This window comes from Poecilia formosa, unplaced genomic scaffold, assembly GCF_000485575.1.
Source record: "Poecilia formosa unplaced genomic scaffold, Poecilia_formosa-5.1.2 Scaffold735, whole genome shotgun sequence".
Lineage (NCBI taxonomy): Eukaryota > Metazoa > Chordata > Actinopteri > Cyprinodontiformes > Poeciliidae > Poecilia > Poecilia formosa.
In genome coordinates this window covers 88,435-107,232 of record NW_006800674.1, presented here as the reverse complement: position 1 = coordinate 107,232, position 18,798 = coordinate 88,435, and the positions used below count along the sequence as shown (strand labels likewise).

The 18,798-nt window shown below is 39.9% G+C and overlaps 1 protein-coding gene across 1 annotated transcript in view; it reads right to left on the bottom strand.

Annotated features, from left to right (window-relative positions):
* The window catches only part of LOC103131257 (mitogen-activated protein kinase kinase kinase kinase 4-like), a 76,280-nt gene that overhangs the window by 13,697 nt on the left and 43,785 nt on the right, over positions 1-18,798 (bottom strand). The window contains exons 15-25 of the mRNA XM_007542855.2: positions 13,043-13,108; positions 9,741-10,073; positions 8,216-8,350; positions 8,002-8,136; positions 6,117-6,187; positions 5,256-5,335; positions 3,274-3,359; positions 2,961-3,055; positions 2,682-2,766; positions 2,449-2,607; positions 1,315-1,414 (exon numbers count right to left, since the gene is read on the bottom strand). Coding sequence (XP_007542917.1) covers positions 1,315-1,414; positions 2,449-2,607; positions 2,682-2,766; positions 2,961-3,055; positions 3,274-3,359; positions 5,256-5,335; positions 6,117-6,187; positions 8,002-8,136; positions 8,216-8,350; positions 9,741-10,073; positions 13,043-13,108 — 1,345 coding nt within the window. The remainder of the gene's footprint in view (positions 1-1,314; positions 1,415-2,448; positions 2,608-2,681; positions 2,767-2,960; positions 3,056-3,273; positions 3,360-5,255; positions 5,336-6,116; positions 6,188-8,001; positions 8,137-8,215; positions 8,351-9,740; positions 10,074-13,042; positions 13,109-18,798) is intronic.

Here is an 18,798-nt window from a genome sequence, read left to right as displayed (position 1 = left end):
TCATTCATTCCACTTGAAGACTTTTTAGGTTACAACCGACACATAATGCATAATTAATGCTGCAACAAAACTGACAGAAGTTTCTGTAGGGGGAGAAAATTTAAAAAGTGGAAATGCAGGCTATACAGTAAAACGTTTCCTATACTGACATAGCCAGAAAGGCCGATCAGCGACAAAGATATTTATTTTTAGATGAAACTAAAGTGGAACTGTGTGGACAAAATGTGGATGCTTGTAAGCCTGGTGACACCAGTATGGGGGCGGCAGCATCATGTTGTGAGGCTTTTTTTGCTGCAGGAGGAACTGGTGCACTTCTTAAAAGAGATGGCATCATGAGGAAAGAACATTATGAGGAAATATTGACGCAACATCTCAGGATTTCAGCCAGGAAGTTAAAGTTCAGGTGTAAATGGCTTCAGCAGTGAGCACCGCTCACTGAAAAGTTAGCTGGGCTAACCCTAAAGCACTAATCATAAACCTGAGCTTCACTAACAGTAAAGCACTAAGATAACAGTGTTAGGCAGAAGCTAATGATAAAGCACTAACTTCAATTCAAATTTAACCTGCCCTTGAGAGGCTACAAACCTCAAACACCAATTTAATTTTGACATTTTAATTTACATATAATGCCCCTACATGTTGTATTGATGTTTGTATCTTGGTCTCTACTGTCCATGTTTTATTTTGTCCCTGTAAGTTTCCTGTTGAAATCAAGTTAAGACAAACAGTCTTTACCCACTTTAAAATAAGAGCAGAAATATAAATGATTAACTATTTGAACAATTCTGAACATATGACATCTGTCAAACATTATTCAACTGAAAGTTTGAATAAAGCTTTATAATTTAGCTGGAAAAGCTAACCAAGGGGAAACTTAGCGCACTAAATGTTTTCAAAGTTAGCTAGAACGAAGGCTGGTAGCACATTAGCTTAAGTGTGCCCACCGCTGAATGGGACTTGCAAATGGACAGTAACTCAAAGGATACAGCAGGAATGGGCCAGAACTCCAGCAAACTGTTGTGAGCAACTTGCGGAAGGAACCCAAGATGTCTGACCCAAGTGCTACCGGTCAAAGGCAACGCTACCAAACACTGAGGAAATGTCTGGAAACATCGGATTGTGAGGACATCAATAAAGAACTCATATGTTCTCTTTCCATATATTATTGTGTTATTTAGCAAACAGAAATAATTTAGGTCATCCTATCTGACCTTAAACAATAGACGTTTGGTCTGATTTAACTTCTAAACTGTATGTGTCTTTTTATTTAGTGTACGTAAACGTCTGTTTTCACCGGTACGTATAAACACTTACTTGGACTCTGTGGAGGGGATGATATGGGGATCAGTCTTGGGTCGATGAAGGACAAAGAGGAAGAAGAGCAGGTGCTTTTTCCAGACGGACTGCTAACAGCCTGGTCAGAACAGCAGCACATTCATATTGTGAATCTCTTGGACTGTTTAGGTTAGATACAAACTACCCATGACTTCAAAGGCAAGAAGTAAATTCTATTATTTTCTGCTTCCTATTCTGTTGATATCATTTCTTTTTTTATTCTTTTTTTAAAAGAAACAAAGATAATTTGAGGTCAAGATAAATACAGTTACATTGATTCAACAACAATAACGCCACAGAAAAATGTGGACAACTTTTGTCATTACTGAATTGGTATTACTACACCACTACTGCCCTCTGGTGGATAAATGGAGTGATGCCACAGATTGTGTAATTCAAATACCAAATAAACTCCCAAACATTTAGTACTTCTCACATCTATCAGAATCAGACAACAGTATCATCTACCACCCAATTCCCACTGGTGTTATTTATCCATTTACTCCACGATAAATGAATGGCAAAAAATATAGGATAAAAATTTGTCAGGGAAATACGGTGGCCCAGAAGTGCAATCCACTTCAACAATTCACTAAGTTTAACTACAAATTGAAGAGCACAACAACATTAACTAAGCACAGCTACAAATTAAGAAAACACAACATTAGCAAAGTGGAAGAGGCAGGTCTTAGTGGGAAAGTGGGAGAGAACAAATTTAATTTTTCTGGTATTTGCTCTCCCTGTTTAGATGAGCAAAGACGGTCAGAGTGCTATGTACTGTCCAAACTGTGAAAAAGAACGAAGCTGAGCTCTGTAGTTTGTCCCGACTCAAATTATTCTTGGATATGTTAGTTGCATTTGCATCACTGGCAACAAATTTTCAACAAAAGTGCTAAAGAAAGAATAACTTTGGGTTCTAAAACCAAAAGCTCCGTCATTCATCAGTGATGTCTTAGATTTCCCACTGAGACCTACCTCTTCAGTGTCTTCTTAACTTGTAGCTGTGCTTAATGTGTTTTTGAACATGTTGTTGTGTTTTTTTCAATTTGCAGTGGTTAGTTGATGTTGTTTGCACTTCAGGGCCACCTTTTGGTTTCGTCTGACTGAGCTCACATGCAGATCCTGCAGAGTCGGGGATCCGGGAGCCGTGGGTGAAAGCGAGTAGTTCAGTTCTCGTGTGCGGTGCTGGCTCAGAGCGTTGTGCGCCGGACTGGAGGTTTTCTGCAGGAGGTCCGGCAGCAGGTAGGTGTCGTCCGAACCCAACCGGGACATCTGTGGAACCGAGAAGAACGTCAGGAGGCTGGATAATCCTAGAAAAGGGAGTTCATCGTTGTGTTTGTAGGTACCTGGTTAAGATTGTGGTGGGGTTGCAGGACGATGCCGTCGGGGATTCCTCTGAAGTACTTCCCTTTTCCATTGGACAGGCCGGACCTTGAAGGGCAGAGGTGGGCATTTCAGAACCACATGAAAGGATGTGGTTAAATGAATCAATCGAAACATGATCAACAATTAAATCATCCAACTTTCAGGAAGGGAAAATTATTTTCAGGTACTCCAAAAAAGTCATAGATGGCACTTCTTGAGGTTAAACCTTCTCAGAAATATCAAATCCTGCAGCCTTTCACCTGGTTCTTTCCTCATCGTCGCTGCTGCCAAACTCGTCGCTGGACGAGGAGTACTCAGTGGCCTTGTTACGTCGCCCCAGAACAGCTTTTACTCCCTTTGTGGAATGAAAACATTTGAGTCAGAATGGCAAAGAAAAAGCTAGATGATTAGACACAGATGAAGCTAAAAACATGACTAAAACAACAAGCAAAGAATATGTTTACATTTGGGTTGCATCATAATAAAACTACAATTTTTCTTTGTTCTTTAGCATTAAAAAACACATCAAACCTAAATAATAGCAAGATGTAAGAACAACAAGGGGTTATTTACTTGTGCATGTCCACTGGATGTGTCGTCAGTCTTCCTGTGCTGCTGCAGGCGGTGCTGCAGCAGAGGACTTTCAAGCTTGAACAGGCCTGAAACGCACAGACTGACTTTAGCTTTCAAAACTCCAGATTCACAGTAGTTCAACTAAGAACCGGATGTTGATCGGTTCTTAGTTGAACATCGATAATATTTCAAACAACAATGCAGTCTGTTCAGTAATAAACTCATTTGTCACCATTGTTTTTAAAAGCCACATTCAGAAACGTAAACAGAGCAGATGTGTAAGACGAACAGGTGAATGAATCTGAAAAATCAAACTGAAAAATCTGTTTGTTTGTTTTTTTGTTTTGCTCACTGTAATTAAAATATATAGCATGCATATTAAACCACTGAATGCACCATGCTACTACCAGGTGGGTCTAACAGTAACACTCCTCAGTGTGGAAGTTGTTACTGAGTGAAGATGCCTCAAAGATGGGCGTTTTCAGTACCAGGGAGCAGTTTTAGATGAAGTGAACAGTGTGGCACACTTCCGCTTATGAGCTGAGAACACACCTCATTTTTTCGTGTAGCGCAGTAGCGCTTTTGCTAACTTTGAAAATGCTTTGTGCAGTTAGCTTCCCCTCAATTAATTTTTCCGGATAAATTCCAAAGCGCTAACTTACTTGGCTGTTTTCAAAATTTTCAGTTGAATAAAGTTTGACATTTGTCTTAACAACTAAGTCTTAAGAAGTTAGATGTTTATATTTATGATCATATTTCGAAATATGTGAAGGCCGTTTATGCAGCATCTACGTTTCCTTTCCTCACTTTCGCTCTGTTTTTTCCCTCCCAAGAAGCTTTATTGTGCAAATAGAAAATATAGAAGAAAAAAAGTACTTTTTCATCAATATTAAGTAATTATTGACTTAAAACAAACTCTGATGTCTTGCTGAAAAGACACTTATAAGTTAGTTTTACCTTAATTCAAGTGTATTAAGATATTTGGACTAGAAACTAAACCAAAATTACTTGGTAAGATTTTGTGTTTTTGTAGCATATTAAATGTGGAGCAGCTTATCCTACATGAAATAGGAAGTTTGTGAACTCTGACCGAGGAAAACAAGATATTTGCTTTGTTTCTTTGCTTTGCTATGACTGGTTACAGATTCCACAGAGATCTGGCTTCTGTGGGCTTTGCAACAACAACAACAACAAACATTTCTCTTTATACGGTTGGGATGCTATGACACTCAGCCAATCGCAGTGCTTCATTTCTAAGCTGTACACAGATGTCAACCACAGCTGTCGGACAAAAGTCTGATATTATGTTCAGGGAATGTGGTAAAAGCTCAAAAAGAGTCAGATATCAAGTACAATGATAAGCCGTTATTTTGTCGAAACCAGAAGTTCACATGCACTGGTAACTCTAACTGAGCTGAAACAAGACAAGTTTGGTCTGGTTTAACGTCACACAGCGAGGACAGAAACGTGTATGTATTAAATATTACAAAAAAGAGCTAAAGAAAATAGTGTGTATGTGTTAAAAATGTCAAAGATTTTAAGTGCTGATGCTTTGATGTCTAGACCAGAACCATGGATTCAGACTTTGATTTGAGAGATTGGAGAGGACAAAAATGTTGTAAAATTGCACTTTTTTGTTCTGTAGGTATTTAAACTGTCAAAAACAAAGAAAGAAGTTAATGTGTTGGACTAGAAACCTGGGTTTTGATGTGTATAACAAATAAAGCAATTTATTTTACAGAAATACATATTTTTTGTCTTTTAGTAGATTATAAAACAAGGAATACAGTCTGGAAACTCAAAAGTACGAAATCCATGCTGCTAAAGACTGCATAAGAATCAGTAGTTACTCAAGTACAAATACTGAGTCAGATTAATCCCTTAGACATAATTCTATTTTAATTTACCTTGATAAAAAGAACCTCAAATTAAAATTTCTCATTTGAAGACCCCACAGAGCAGCATATCTGGACAGCACGCACCTGGGTGGTTGCTGCTAGACAAACAGCCTCCTTGAGACGCAGACCTTCCGCTCCGGTCTGCCACCGACACCGGACTGCCACTAGATGGCGACAGAGACACGCACCAGGGAGAGAGAAATGGAAGGGGGGGGGGGGGGGGGGGGGCGACAGAGACACGCACCAGGGAGAGAGAAACGGAGAGAGGGGGGGGGAAGAGAAGAAAAGTTATGATCAACATCTGTGTCACAATCTAAAACAAATCCTTCACGCTGTCAGTGCAGAGGCCCCATTTCCTCACTGTTATTTTCATCTAATTCACGGCAATCATCCCGGCTAAACTGATCTGATCTGCTCATGGCCAGCTGCTCTCAACGGGAGGTGGAGGGGGTGCAAAGATATGAGCTGGAACGTGATATATGGCCTCATAATAAATACAGTCCAAAGTAAATGAAAGAAAAGGGAGTTAAATGCTCACTGTAATTAAGATATATAACATGCATATTATATCTGGAACTAATAGTAGTTAGGTTATATAGCATTTTATGTGCTAGAGCAGAGACAAGGAAAACAGATTTTTTTTAAAATCCTGTATTGAAAGGTCTCTCTCTCACACACACACACACACGCCATACACCTGACTGGCCCCAGAACAAAACACTTAAAGGGGCAGTATTATGTGCTTTCCAGCCACATAGTGTAGTTTTATAGCACAACCAATTAACTATGTTATCTTCAGTTGTCATAAAAATGCTATAAATATGAAATCTTTATAGCATATAAAGTGAAGCTTTGTGTTAAATTACAAAGGTTCACTTTGTAATTTAAATATCTTTATATCTATTCAGACATCTTGTTTCAGGAAATCATGAAGCAGAGCTTCACCTCGAAGCCGTCCTCTTGTGTCCCATCACCAGCTCTCTGCAGTAAAATTTTGAAGTTGTGCGTTCTGGGACCTGGAAGATAGAAAAGCAAAATCCACAAACTGGTTAGAGAAATATCATGTAGAGAAAGTCTACTACGGTTTGTGGAATTACCGTCATGACGACTGCATTTTATTGTCAAATTGTTTGTGTTTTATATATTTTTAATGTTAATTTTTTTGCCATCATTGTCTATTTGCTTTGTCCACCACAGCATGTGCTGCTGCCTTTCCTGGACAGGTCGTCCTTGTGAAAGAGGTCTTGATTTCAATGCTGTTCTTTTTTTAATCTGGTTAAATTAAGGTTTAATGAAAAAAAAAAGAGGTAAAAACTAATTTCTGCAACACATGTAGATCCTAAACCAGGGGGTTTGCAACATGCAACATTTTTTTTTATTTAGAAAAATAACATAGAAGAAGATCATGTGGTAAAGAGAGACCAAAATTATATGTGGAAAAAAACACATCAGCACTCCACATGACTGTGAACTCAACCAGCCTTACCACAAAACATATTCTTGGCAGTATTATTCTGGGTGGTTTCCTTCCTTTAGCAGGAGCAGTTCAATTCAGAGTCTCTCTTTTCAGCCTCTATAGAGTCTTTTTGATCCTAAACCAAAGAAACCCTAATGGAGATTTAGAATTTTTGGTTCTACAAAATATTGACTTTAAGGTTTGAAAACAAAGGCACACCACACTTTTCAGAACTATATTAGTAAAAATAAATAAATAAATAAACATATTGAAATACCTCCCAGTTTGAAATTATGAACGACTTTGTGTTGGTCTGCCATGTAAAATACATCAAATTATATCATGTAATTATTTAAAACAACCTACTTTCAGCTTCTGATTTCAATAAAATCGTCTATCTGGGCCACCAGCAGGCGACCTTCTGACCGCCTGCGTCCTGGGTCACATGACACGCTAACAAAGAGGAAGACACGCCCGACAGTGCAGGAAAAGAGCTCCGGGAATACCTATAATCCCTCTTACAAGTTGCCCGCACCCTCCACACACACACACACACACACACACACACACACACACACATGCTCACACACACAAGCTCACACACACAAAGCAAACAGGGTATTTTCTGCTTTCTGTCCAACTACACATGCAGGTTAGAGCGACACTTCTTTTCTTTGTTGTTGAAGATTACAAAACGCCTTAGTGGGGATTTTGTGAGAATGTCTTTAAGGCAGGAGCAGAAGACTGTTCAGCTGCTAAATTGTTTCACTTTAGACTTTTAGGATTCTTTATGCAGCTGATCCCCCTGAAGAAAGTGTTTTCATAACCCTGCTGCTGGTTTCGTACAACCTCCACGGTGTAAGAGAGAGCATTGACTTATTAAACGCTCCATCGGCTCCATATGCGTTCCTGTTAGTTCAGCAACACAACAGCAAACAGACCGAGCGCTCCCTGTTGCAGTTATTAGTTTATTTATCATCTCCTTATGATAAATAAAGTTTGGTTGGTGACTTTACATGCAGCCGTATTTGTAGACCACATACTGGGGGGAGAAGACTGAATGATGTGGTTTTTTGTACAGTGCGAGCGTTCGCAGCTAAATTACACTGAACCCGTCCTGTGAGTGGCACTTCCTCATCGCTGTATGACTGGAACACAAGACGCACAAAGCATTCGCTGGTGCCTGTGTGATGCAAGCGACGTCCTGTGACTGGCGTGCCAAAACACGATGACTTCCTGTTCTTGTGGCGGCCGGCGGAACAAAACAAATCCCACATCTGTTGGGTTTTACGGCTCATTGGAGCCGGCCGCCGGACCTGCTGGCGAGGAAACCCCGACTGCGTCGCTGGAGAGCCGATGGCAGATGATACTCACTTTAGGTGGGGCCTCGGAGTCCCAGAAGACGTCATCGGTCGGGGACACGGGGGAGAAAGGGGACAGCGGGGAGATGGCCATGTCTGACATCGAGCTGCTGTGAGGGGCGTCGCGGCTGGACATGAGATTGGCATTCTGGGGGATTATTTATAAAGTTTAGTCCAAATAAACGATCACTTAAAGCCACGAAATTCTTGTGTGCGGGTGTGCGTACCTGGCTGAAGTGAGCTCTCTGCATGGCGGGGGTACAAGGACTGGAGTTGCTTCCAGAGCCCAGCCTGGAGTGCATTTGACTGGGAAGCCCGGCAGCCAGCAGCACCCTGGCCAACTGGGATTCCTGGAGCTCCATCTGAAACCAGATTAACAATCCCTTTAAGACTTCTCTCTTTCCCAGTGTGCGTGCACTGAGTCAGTCAAAATGACTACTATGAATGGAGTTTAAGACCTGCATCTCCATAGAAATGTACAAATAGATAAAGTTACACTTAATCACGATAGACGCAAAAAACTAGCTAGCTAGCTAAGGTATCTTAACAGTGATTTAACGGCAGCCTCAATTGTCTCAAGTCACAGAAGGCAATTAAGATGTCTGAGTGTGACTCAAACCTTTGCCTGACAGACAGTCCCTCGAGAAAAAAAACAAAAAAATAAAATCAAGTCACGCGAAAAAAAACACCTCATAAACATGAGATTAAATAGTCGTCAAGGCAAAATTAAAGACCTGCCTTCAGTCACAGAATGCAAAGAAGACGCCTGGGGGCAACTCAAACTTTTGCCAGATAGAAAAAAACTATACAGATCCTACCACGAGAAAAAACAACAACAACAACAACCTGCAATTAATGGATCTGAGGTAAACTTACATTTTTCAAATGAATTTAATTTTATTCAGGAGTATTAGACGAAAGGGCTCTGGGAATAATGCATATTGTACATCTCAGATTTGAATTTGTGAAATAAAAATTGAAACTATAATTGACTTCTCTTTCCATTTCACAACAGTGTCGCATAAAATACATGAGGTCTGGCACTGCAGTGTGAAACCACAAAAAGAGGATGGAAACTTCTGCAAGACACTGTAATGAAGGGTGTTAGGATTATTTATAACTCAGCCTATTGGTGTTGTTTTAAGACCTATATATTTCTAGCTTATAATTTTTTTTACATCGGCATGTGGATAGGAGTCAGAAGTTAATGTTTTTTTTTTTCAATCCATGCTACTTTGCAGATAAAGTAAACAAATCCTGTAAGACATTACACTGGGAGCAAAACGTTGATTCCTGTAACAGGTGTCTGGAGATAAATGCTTCTGAAAATTGAAAAGTGTTTGTTGTTTTTTTATTTTTTTCAACAGTAAACAGTTCCTGTCTGGTTTTGCAGAGGAGATAAGAATGGAGGTTAAAAAAAAAAAAAAAACACGTGTTGAAACACCAGACAAACAGTCAGTGTGTGTCTGCGTTCACTGGCATGAAAAATATCCTGACCAGATGAAATCATCAGCTTCACAGCAGAGCCCTGACTGTTTCCATTGGCTCACACGCAGACGCTGCAGCAACCACTTCCTCTTTGAATTCAAAATCTCTCTATTCCTTCTGTTTTTCTGCAGAATTTAGGATTCATTGGGAGCAGAGGGGAGTGTTTGGTGAGTGAGGTAGAATACAGAAAGAAATCGGAGTTCCTATGAACCTAGAGAGGAAACGTAAGTGTGTTTCAGACATGATAAAGCGTTCTGAGTTTACCGCGGTGCGCTGGGTGTTTGCAGGGCGGCCAGGTGAGCCTGCAGCAGCAGCAGCGGCAGCAGCAGCAGCGGCAGCAGCAGCAGCTTTGTGGCCACTAAAAACTGATAACTTCTGGACTGGGGCCACCGGCGCTTCCCTCTGCCGCTGTCTCTCCTTCTCCTTCTGCCTGTGGTCGTGCTGCAGTGACAGGAGCTGGGTTTGGTCTTTGGGCAGCGTGCGGTGGGACCTCCGGCTCGCCGAGGGCTGCTGATGCTGAGCCAGAGGCTGAGGCTGGGGCTTAGACTGTGAATGCTGGGACTTGTGCTGAAGCGGCGGGTTGGGAGCCACGGCTCTCTATGTGGCAGACACGGAAAGCAGCACACACAGACTGACAAAGACTGAAAACAACTGCGGCAATGTAATATTTAAGTGAACAATTTTAACATGCTACATGGTTGTTAGGTTTTAAAACATAAAAACATGCCAAAGGTTGTTACACCTGTTGAACTTGTTCACATTTTAATATCACAACCACAAACCTCTCTGTTTTTTAATGGGGCTGTTTGTTTTTGTTTGTCTTATTTTACAAATAGAAATCTGACAAGTAGTTTCATTTAGTTAATGCAATTGTCCTACTGAGTCCGTGACAGCTCGGCTACGGATGGCAAGTAAAAGAATCGTCTTTTCATCCTCCATGGTGCGTATGCATGACGTTACAATAACATGCTACGTATCTATAGTTCCTGAAATAAATTGACTTTTCAATCCATATTCTGATTTATTAAAAGGGTCTGTAAATGTTGTTGCAAAGTGTTACACCTAAATGGGACCATCTGACATTTTCTGTTATAAAAGGATGGACTTTTGAGTTGATGAGAGAAAGATGCAAGAGATGATGATGCGTTTTATCTGTACTGCACGTCGCTGCCAGCTTTTGAAAGCCAGCAAGAAAACAAAGCAGTGACATGACAGAAAGCTCATTAGCAAGCACTGGATCATTAAGCCAGGGAGGATGTGACCAACAACAACAAAAAAACAAAACAAAACAAACACACACCTAGACAAACACGTAGAGCAGAAACAGCACAGCACCGAGCTAAAGAAGTCCTTTGTCTTCTAATTTAGCAGAAACAACTTTCTACGCCGCAAATGCAATCACGCTACAAAATGGTCATCTACACGTCCAAAATCAGATCATCTGGCTAAAAGTTACCACATGGTGTCGATACGCATTTTCACTTCTCTGGAGGACGAACACCAAGACCGCAGTGAGGGTTCTTCAAAGTAAACTCCACCAAGAGAAAGGTCACTGCAGGCCATCAGCGAGTCAAACTGGGACATGAGCGAGGCTTTCACACGTCAGACCACCGAGGGGAAGATTTGGATCATCGCTGCCTTGGAGAGGAAAATGCCTGAGACCTAATGCAGTTTTCTTCTGTATGACTGGCACGCAGGTTTTAAATACCCAGCATGCTTTCCCCGCTGCTGCTCAGCATTGTTCGACACCGAGCGCGTTCAAGTCGTGACGCTGTTTATTATTACGAGTAGAAAACATAAGAATGCGAGGCGAGGGGGTGGAGAGGGAGCCACAAAAAGTTGCGAGAGCGAAAACACCATTAAAAGAATAAAGAGTCAGGGCATCTTTGTGGATTCGGTTTTAGCATTTTCTAATATTTTTCCTGCTCGTATTAACTAGTCGACAGAACTAGAGGTTGACTACAACCTCACTGACCTCCTTTGTTCTCCATAGTGATGGACTAAAGAATTAAGTCACATTACAAATTATTATGGAAATGTCTTTTAGGATAATTATATGCATAATGTAGATGTTTGGACCAAAACTTTCCAAAACCAACAACAACAATAAAAAAACAGTCCTCTTTATAATAAAAATAACACAATATGATTAGTGAAATATGACAGTGGGATAACTACAGCATGAACTCCTTCAGACTAGTCTGCAACAATTAGCAAATACCCGGTGGAACTGCATGTCGGTTCATCATCATGTAATGATGATGATAGGAGTAATGCTGAGAAAAACATTGCTAAAGGGTTAATAAAGGAGTGATTGTGGAGTTTCAGAAAAAACAGGAGTTTCTTAAAGAGACAGAGGCCCAATTTCAAGGCGTTGAATTCCAATGTCAAATTTCTTTTAAGCTATATCTCACTTAAGTTCCTTTAGTTACCATATTGTGCTATAAAATTGCACCATGTACCTGGAAAACATAATACTGCCCCTTTAAGTTTAATTTATCATGGTTCATTTTTTACACCACATAAATCTGAACTCCTAGCAGTACCGTACGACCCAGTTGAGATCCATATGTACATGAGTAGGGTTGTAGGGAGTCACAGAAAGGAATTAAAAACGGTTAGTAGATAAAAAGTGTTTGCAAATCAAAAAGCGACAGTGAATCCAGGCGTGATTTTTTTTCCCCCTGCCAAATCTGTGCGTCTAAAGCCTCTCCCGCTGAGATCAGAAGGTACGATTCTGGGAGTAGAGTTAAAAGAGAAACGCTACAAGTAAGAAAGGTTTCCTACTGTGACCGACTCAGGCAGGGATAGACGGAAAAAAAAGGCAAGCAAGAGGAGGGGAGAGAAGGGGAGGAAAGCACGCTGGGCTCAGCGGAGACAGGACGGATATGAAGAGCGAGGGTTTAAAACAAAAGTGATGGCATGCTGTGATAAACACCGGTTTAATGTGGTGGTAGAACACCGCTCCCCCCCATCACCGTTGTCCCACTCAGTCTGCACAACGAAAAAACCCCAAAACATATCAAAAGTCGTTGAGCATCTGCTTCGTGGAGATCTTCGACAGGATAAATCCCCCCCCGGTCTATTTATAACACTTTCAATTACAAGCACACAATTTCACTGGGTTTCCCTTTCATGTTCCTGCTTAGCTTCACCCGCACGCTTCGTTTTTATCTCCCATCTGTCCGAGTCGGGGACCAAACCATTCAAGGCTTTTCTCTCGGAAATCAGCCATCAGCGATCACACAAAAAAGAAGACGTCGTCGTCTCATATCCGACTCGATTAAAAGCTTTTGATGCATAAAAAAAGTGAAAACGTAAAGAGAAACTCCACTTAGCGCTCCATGCAACCCTGAATGGAAATAGCAATTATTGTCTTTAAAACCACAGAATGAGGTAAAACTGGATGAAACCCCCCCTAAACTAGTGGTCCTTCAGGTAGGAAAAAGTGAAAAAATAAAATAAAATAAAAATAAAAGGAGAAAAAAAAGTATTCGGCTCCTTTGTAGCTAAATCAGAGGAATTAGCACCATGTAATTGGAAAAGCACAAGAAAAGCTTTATTACCTGCTCGGCTGTGGAGTCCAGAGGCCTTACTGACACATTGTCACTCCGCTGTCTGCCAGCATGATCCTGTTCAAACACACACACACACACACACACACACACACACACACTTAAACAGGCAGCTATTCGCTAAAAAATAATTAAATTAAATAAAAATCCATCAGTATGTCCATTAGAATTAGAATTTCATTAGAATTTCACAGATTTTTTTTTTACTTAGTTTGAAATCTAAACTCCTGTCGTCGTGGATTTCCCGTTGATCAGACCTGAACGCTGTGATCAGCGGTTATCGTAATTGGTAGGATTCTGAGAGGTGGGAACTAAAATATTCAGTGTGGAGCTTTTTAGCCTGCGCTGTCAACTCTAAATATTTTATTGTGACCTCATTTTTGAAAATTTCTCCTGAAGCAGAAAATAAAAATAAAAATCTAAACACCCTAAAGTGGGCATGTTTTTTGTAACATTTACGTCGGGTAATCACCAGATTTCAATGTTTGCAGTGATTGCACCGCTGCTTTTAAATTGTGTTTGCTTGAACCTGAGGGGTCACATTCGTCGGAGCTTAAGCCATGACGGCGGCGGCTTAGCCCTGATCACACAGCTGCGGTGGGAAAGTGTAAACTATCGGGGATGAGGTAGGAATCACAGGACTTTTACAGCAAAGAAGCGTGAAAGAAGAAATGACGTCACTGACAGACACATGCTGGTTGAATTAGAGAGCTTTGTGTAATCATCATCAGGATAACTGTCTCTTTCCCCCCATGTTGGAACAATAATAAATCTGAAAACCAGAACTGAACCGCCTGGATTTACTGTGGATTTTCTTCAATCCACACAGAGCCAAAGCAAATGTACAGACTCAAATATATACAAGCAGGTTTACTAAATGAGCTTCTGCTCTAATTTTAGCTTTGACAGATCAGGAAAAGTTCATTTGAACTGATTGGTTTCTAGTTCAGATAAAAGTTTTTAATATTGCTAGTTTTCAATCGAGTTGAGGGCAGAACTATGAGAAAAAGCTGGCCTGCTTTCAGGACAAGCCGAACAATTAGAGGATGAATAAAAGACAACTGGACTTTTACTGGACACATTTCTCCTCATCTAAGAGGGACGGTCAGAATGCCCAGGTAGAACAGCGCAGTGGGAGGAAACAGATATGATTAAAACTATGACCTAATAACTAGCATTCAGACAAAGTTGACAATATGTCCAGCTGCAGGTTGTATGTCTATATAAAGGAAGTCACACTTCACACTTCCTGTCCTGGTAACAAGCCGATAAGGACGAGGCAGATATGTGGACTACAGCAGAGACTTCTGTTTCAAAGTCGTCATTTCCCTTTTTCCTGTTAACAAGCTTCCCCTCCCTGCTGACACACTTCTGGTTGAATTGATATGCAAGATGGTCGTAATCACTGCACCATTTCACATCTTTATCTGACAAAACATCACATCACACACTCACTGAGCGTGTCACGTAATCAAATACTGATGCATTAAAATTTAATGAAGCACCATGCTGAAGTCAGTGACTGCTTACCGCCGCATCTACGATGAAACTACACATACAGAGCATAATGGGATGATAGATATTTCAGGAGGGTCTATTAGGGTGAATTCACACCAGCTCTGCTTTAACTGAACTCTAGTTCGTTTGTCTGGAAAATCCAGTTTTTTAGGTGTTAGTGCGAAATCAGAAAAGAAAAGTGACCTCTGGTCTGCCTAAAAACCTGGGTCTCAGTCCGGTTGAAATGAACTCTAGTGCAGTTTGAATGTATACGTGGAAAAAAAGCAGGAAGTGGACTACAATGCAGGGCATTCTGGGAAAAACAATCTGAAAAAACATGCGAGTCTAGCACAACCAGGAGAATCCAAAAACCACTCAAATCTGATGCCTCTAAATTTCTGTTTACATTTTGTGAAGAAGAAAGCTTTGCTCATGTCTTCAGAAGATTTTGTGTCGTTTTCTTCTTGGCGTAGCGCCACCAAAGGTGAGGAGGGGAACAGGTTTTTCAAAGGGATTGGCTTGTTTGACACAATGCAGAGTGAAAGAGAACCACAGCAGCTGCAAATGTAACAAACGTTGCAATTTTGGTCCCCGATCAAACTGAGTCTACCAGAATATCAGGTCTGAAAAGACCCTCAGTGTAGACCTCCTGAAACCCAGCGTTCGGTCTGAGTAGAGTAGAGTTGAAATTATTGGCAGAATAGGAAGAGTCGTTTCGGCTGTTACTCCAAGTTGTTTGGTTTTTGTTTTTTCCAACACATTTTCAAAAGAAAGTTGGAATTATTTCTACGGGTTGACTTACATTTTGAGAGAATGTCAGATATTTTGTAGAAAAATGAGAAGATAAATTTTTTAATTAGAAACTAGAGAAGAAAACCTAAGCTCATTCTGTGTTCTGTACCTAATGTGTGTGTGTGTGTTTTTTTAAATGAAATTCAGTGTTCTAAGTCGAAGTTTGTTTGTATCACTTGAGAGCATCTGTATCAAGTCATGCATCTTGCTACATGTCTGTCATGTTCACATATATATGGCACTTCCTCTGTGCTGGTGACGTATGACACAGAGCGACTTCCTCATCCTTCTCCTTCAGTCCAACTTCCTGTCTGTATTTCTCCTCTGCTGAGATGTTGAGAAGGCTGATGAGTAGATCAGGGGATGTGAGGAGGACGGCCCAATTATTTTCACGACTCTGCATTTTAAATTCCATATCTTCTTCTGGAGTTGGGCTCTAAATATCTGATTATATTCAGTTTAGTATCGTTTATCATATATTGTGAAAGGTTTCTCAGTACAATATGGATATTGAGTTATAGTTGTACAAATAAATTCCAATTAATAATGTTTTTAAAAAACAGAATACATTTTATTTATATATATATATATATATATATATATATATATATACTTTTTTTTTTTTTACCATTTTCGCGACTTTTTGTTTCACAATAGCAACAACAAATATCAGTAAATTTAAAAACATGATAACACCCAATTAGAGTGTGCAACTCAGTGATATAAATCACATTTTTTTTGGATATTAATATCTGTATCGGTCTTGATATTGAAACAAATTCTAATGGTGTATTGGTGACAATGTGCACAATCAATAAGGGCAGATCTATTCAGTCTAATTCTGTGCTTTGTGCTCTGAGAGATGTCTTGCTTTATTTATTTTAAATTATATTTAGAATTCCTAATTGCACTTCATGAACCATTTCAAATAAAGTTTGCAGCAGTTTATTTTCTCATGTTTGACCAAGTAGTGGTCAACTTATTGTTTTTGTCAGTTTTTAGTTCTTTATTTAATTTATATTGGTTGTTTTACTCCTTATTGAACTGACTGAACAACTTAAAGTTGTTTTTACATGTTTGACCAAACATATGAAGCTACTGGTGTATTTAACTGTGTTGTACTGCTGCAAAGTTAGCAAATTAATATGTAATTTGGTACATTTATGTCTGTGTTAAAAAAAAGAAAGAAGTTTTAAGTCAATTCACTGCTGTTTTTCTGTATCAAATCACATTGGCCTATAATAAACATCAGATATCGGTATCGAAAAAGAAAAAAAGTGGATCAGTATTATGCTGCGGTGAAACTTTTCATCAGTCTGGACAAGGAAGCTAATTAGTGTTGATGAGAAATGGTTGAAGCTCAAAACAAAACAACTCTTTAGGAACTTCTGTAAAAAGTTGCAAAAAGGCTTGGAGTTGGGGTGAAAGTTCACCATCCAGAGAATAAAAAAATCTAAGAAACATGCAACCAGAGCTGCAATGAAACAGTTTAGTTTTAAGTCTGTTAACTGAATCTGTGAGCAGACTTGATGTTTCAGCCTCTACATGTGCAAAACTCTGAATCTTTACCTGTCTCCTGTCACACTTCCTGTTTTTCTCCTCCAGTAGGATTCTGTTGTCGTGGAGATCAGACTCCTCCCCCATAAAAACCTCCTGAAGCTCCGCCCACTGAAAGGCACACTCCGTCAGCTGCTGCTTCTGCTGCTGTGGAGTGCAGAGGCATTGAATGTTTCAGATACCATTCTGTTCTTTTTGGCTTTTCAACATCAGGACTCAAGCTGTCGTCTCTTTTCTTTACTTTTTTTTTTTTCTTAAAAAGAAAAACAATCAGGTTGCAAAAACACTTTGGCCGCAGCAGAGCAGCTGACGTGAGCTGCTTGGTGATGATGACGATGATAATGATTGAAGGCGACAGATAGGGTTCAGAGGTTGGAGCCATGTTGAATACAGATAGAAACTGACTCACGTTCTCCAGCTTCTGCCGCTGCTCCTGCTGCTGCTGGATCCGCCTCTGTCGGTCGGCCAGAATCTGCTTGATCCGCTCCTGCTCAGCCAGCTGCTGCCGGTGCTGCTGCTGCTGATGGGCCAAATTCAGGAGTTCAGAAAGTTATTCTTGAAAACAGCAAGTCCAATTTTACTTCCCGTTTCATCAGGGATGTTCCGAATGCGTAACTATTAAGAATATCAACTTGGTCTGTGACTTTTAACCACGTAATGTTTACAAAAGGATTCACAACCCCTGAACTTTTTCGCACTCACACTTTTAAATTTAGATTTTTTTGTTTAACTAATCATAGCTACTCAATAACGTTTTCACCAACCCTAAAGGTAAACATGCTACTTTATTTCTTTCGTGTTTCATTTGAGGATGCACCAACCTTTTTTTTTTTTTTTCACTTCCGATACCAATATCTGAGGTGTAGTATCGGCCGATACGATCCGATACAGAAAACCAAAGCTGAATAATTCACTTACAGACATAAATGTTCCAAATTACAAGTGTATTTGACAACATCTGCACCATTTCAATGCACTTCAATACATTCATCTCCACTTTTAAATTTGACCTTTTTGCCGTTTCCTCAATCACATTTTCACTTCCACTTAGCATTTTAATTTTGCTGTATTATTTCATTTTCTCTATTATTAACTCTGGTAATTTCCAAGGTTATTTTTTTCTTGTTTGTTGTATAAACACAACAAACAAGACCCACATTTTGTCATCTAATTTTACCTAAAAATCCATTACTTTATAGCCGCTTTGTCATCTTGTGGTTTTTAACTCCAGACACTGTATGAGTCATTTTTCAGGTTTTTTATAGATGGAATAAAATACCTGATGTTGAAGTAAAACACTGAAGTCGACCACAAATTAGCACTTATTTAAATCACTATGTTGATTGATTGATTGATTTTTTTAAAGGTTTTGATTAATTCAATTGCTAGAAATGTTACTGTTCTATTCTTAGCAGCACTTTGCGTGGCTTCCTGTCACTAATCCCACCTGCCTCTTAATGCAAATCCGTCTGTTTACTGTGGGCAAGAAACTCACTTTCAGAACTAGTTCACAGAACCCAACTTAAAAATAACAACACACACAAAGCAACAAGAAAGAAAAAGAAAAACCTGCTCAGATATCTGGGTCTGATGGATTTCTGCTACCACTGCCATCCTCAACTTTCTTCTTGCAGTAAGAAATTAAAAAACAAAAACAACTGAGGCTGCACTCCACTCATTGAATCATCTTTCATCAGATCGCTCTGGCTCAATACAGGCAAGATTGTAACAGTTTCAAATGAATACCCACAGAGAGACAAACACACACACACACACTGCTGGTTACTGATTGGTATTAATTACTGACCCATGTAACAGTAATGTGGTTAACTCTGCTGAGACTAGAGAGATGAGGACTGAGCATGTGCGAGCTTCCAGTGGTGTGTCGTCTTATCTTTGTG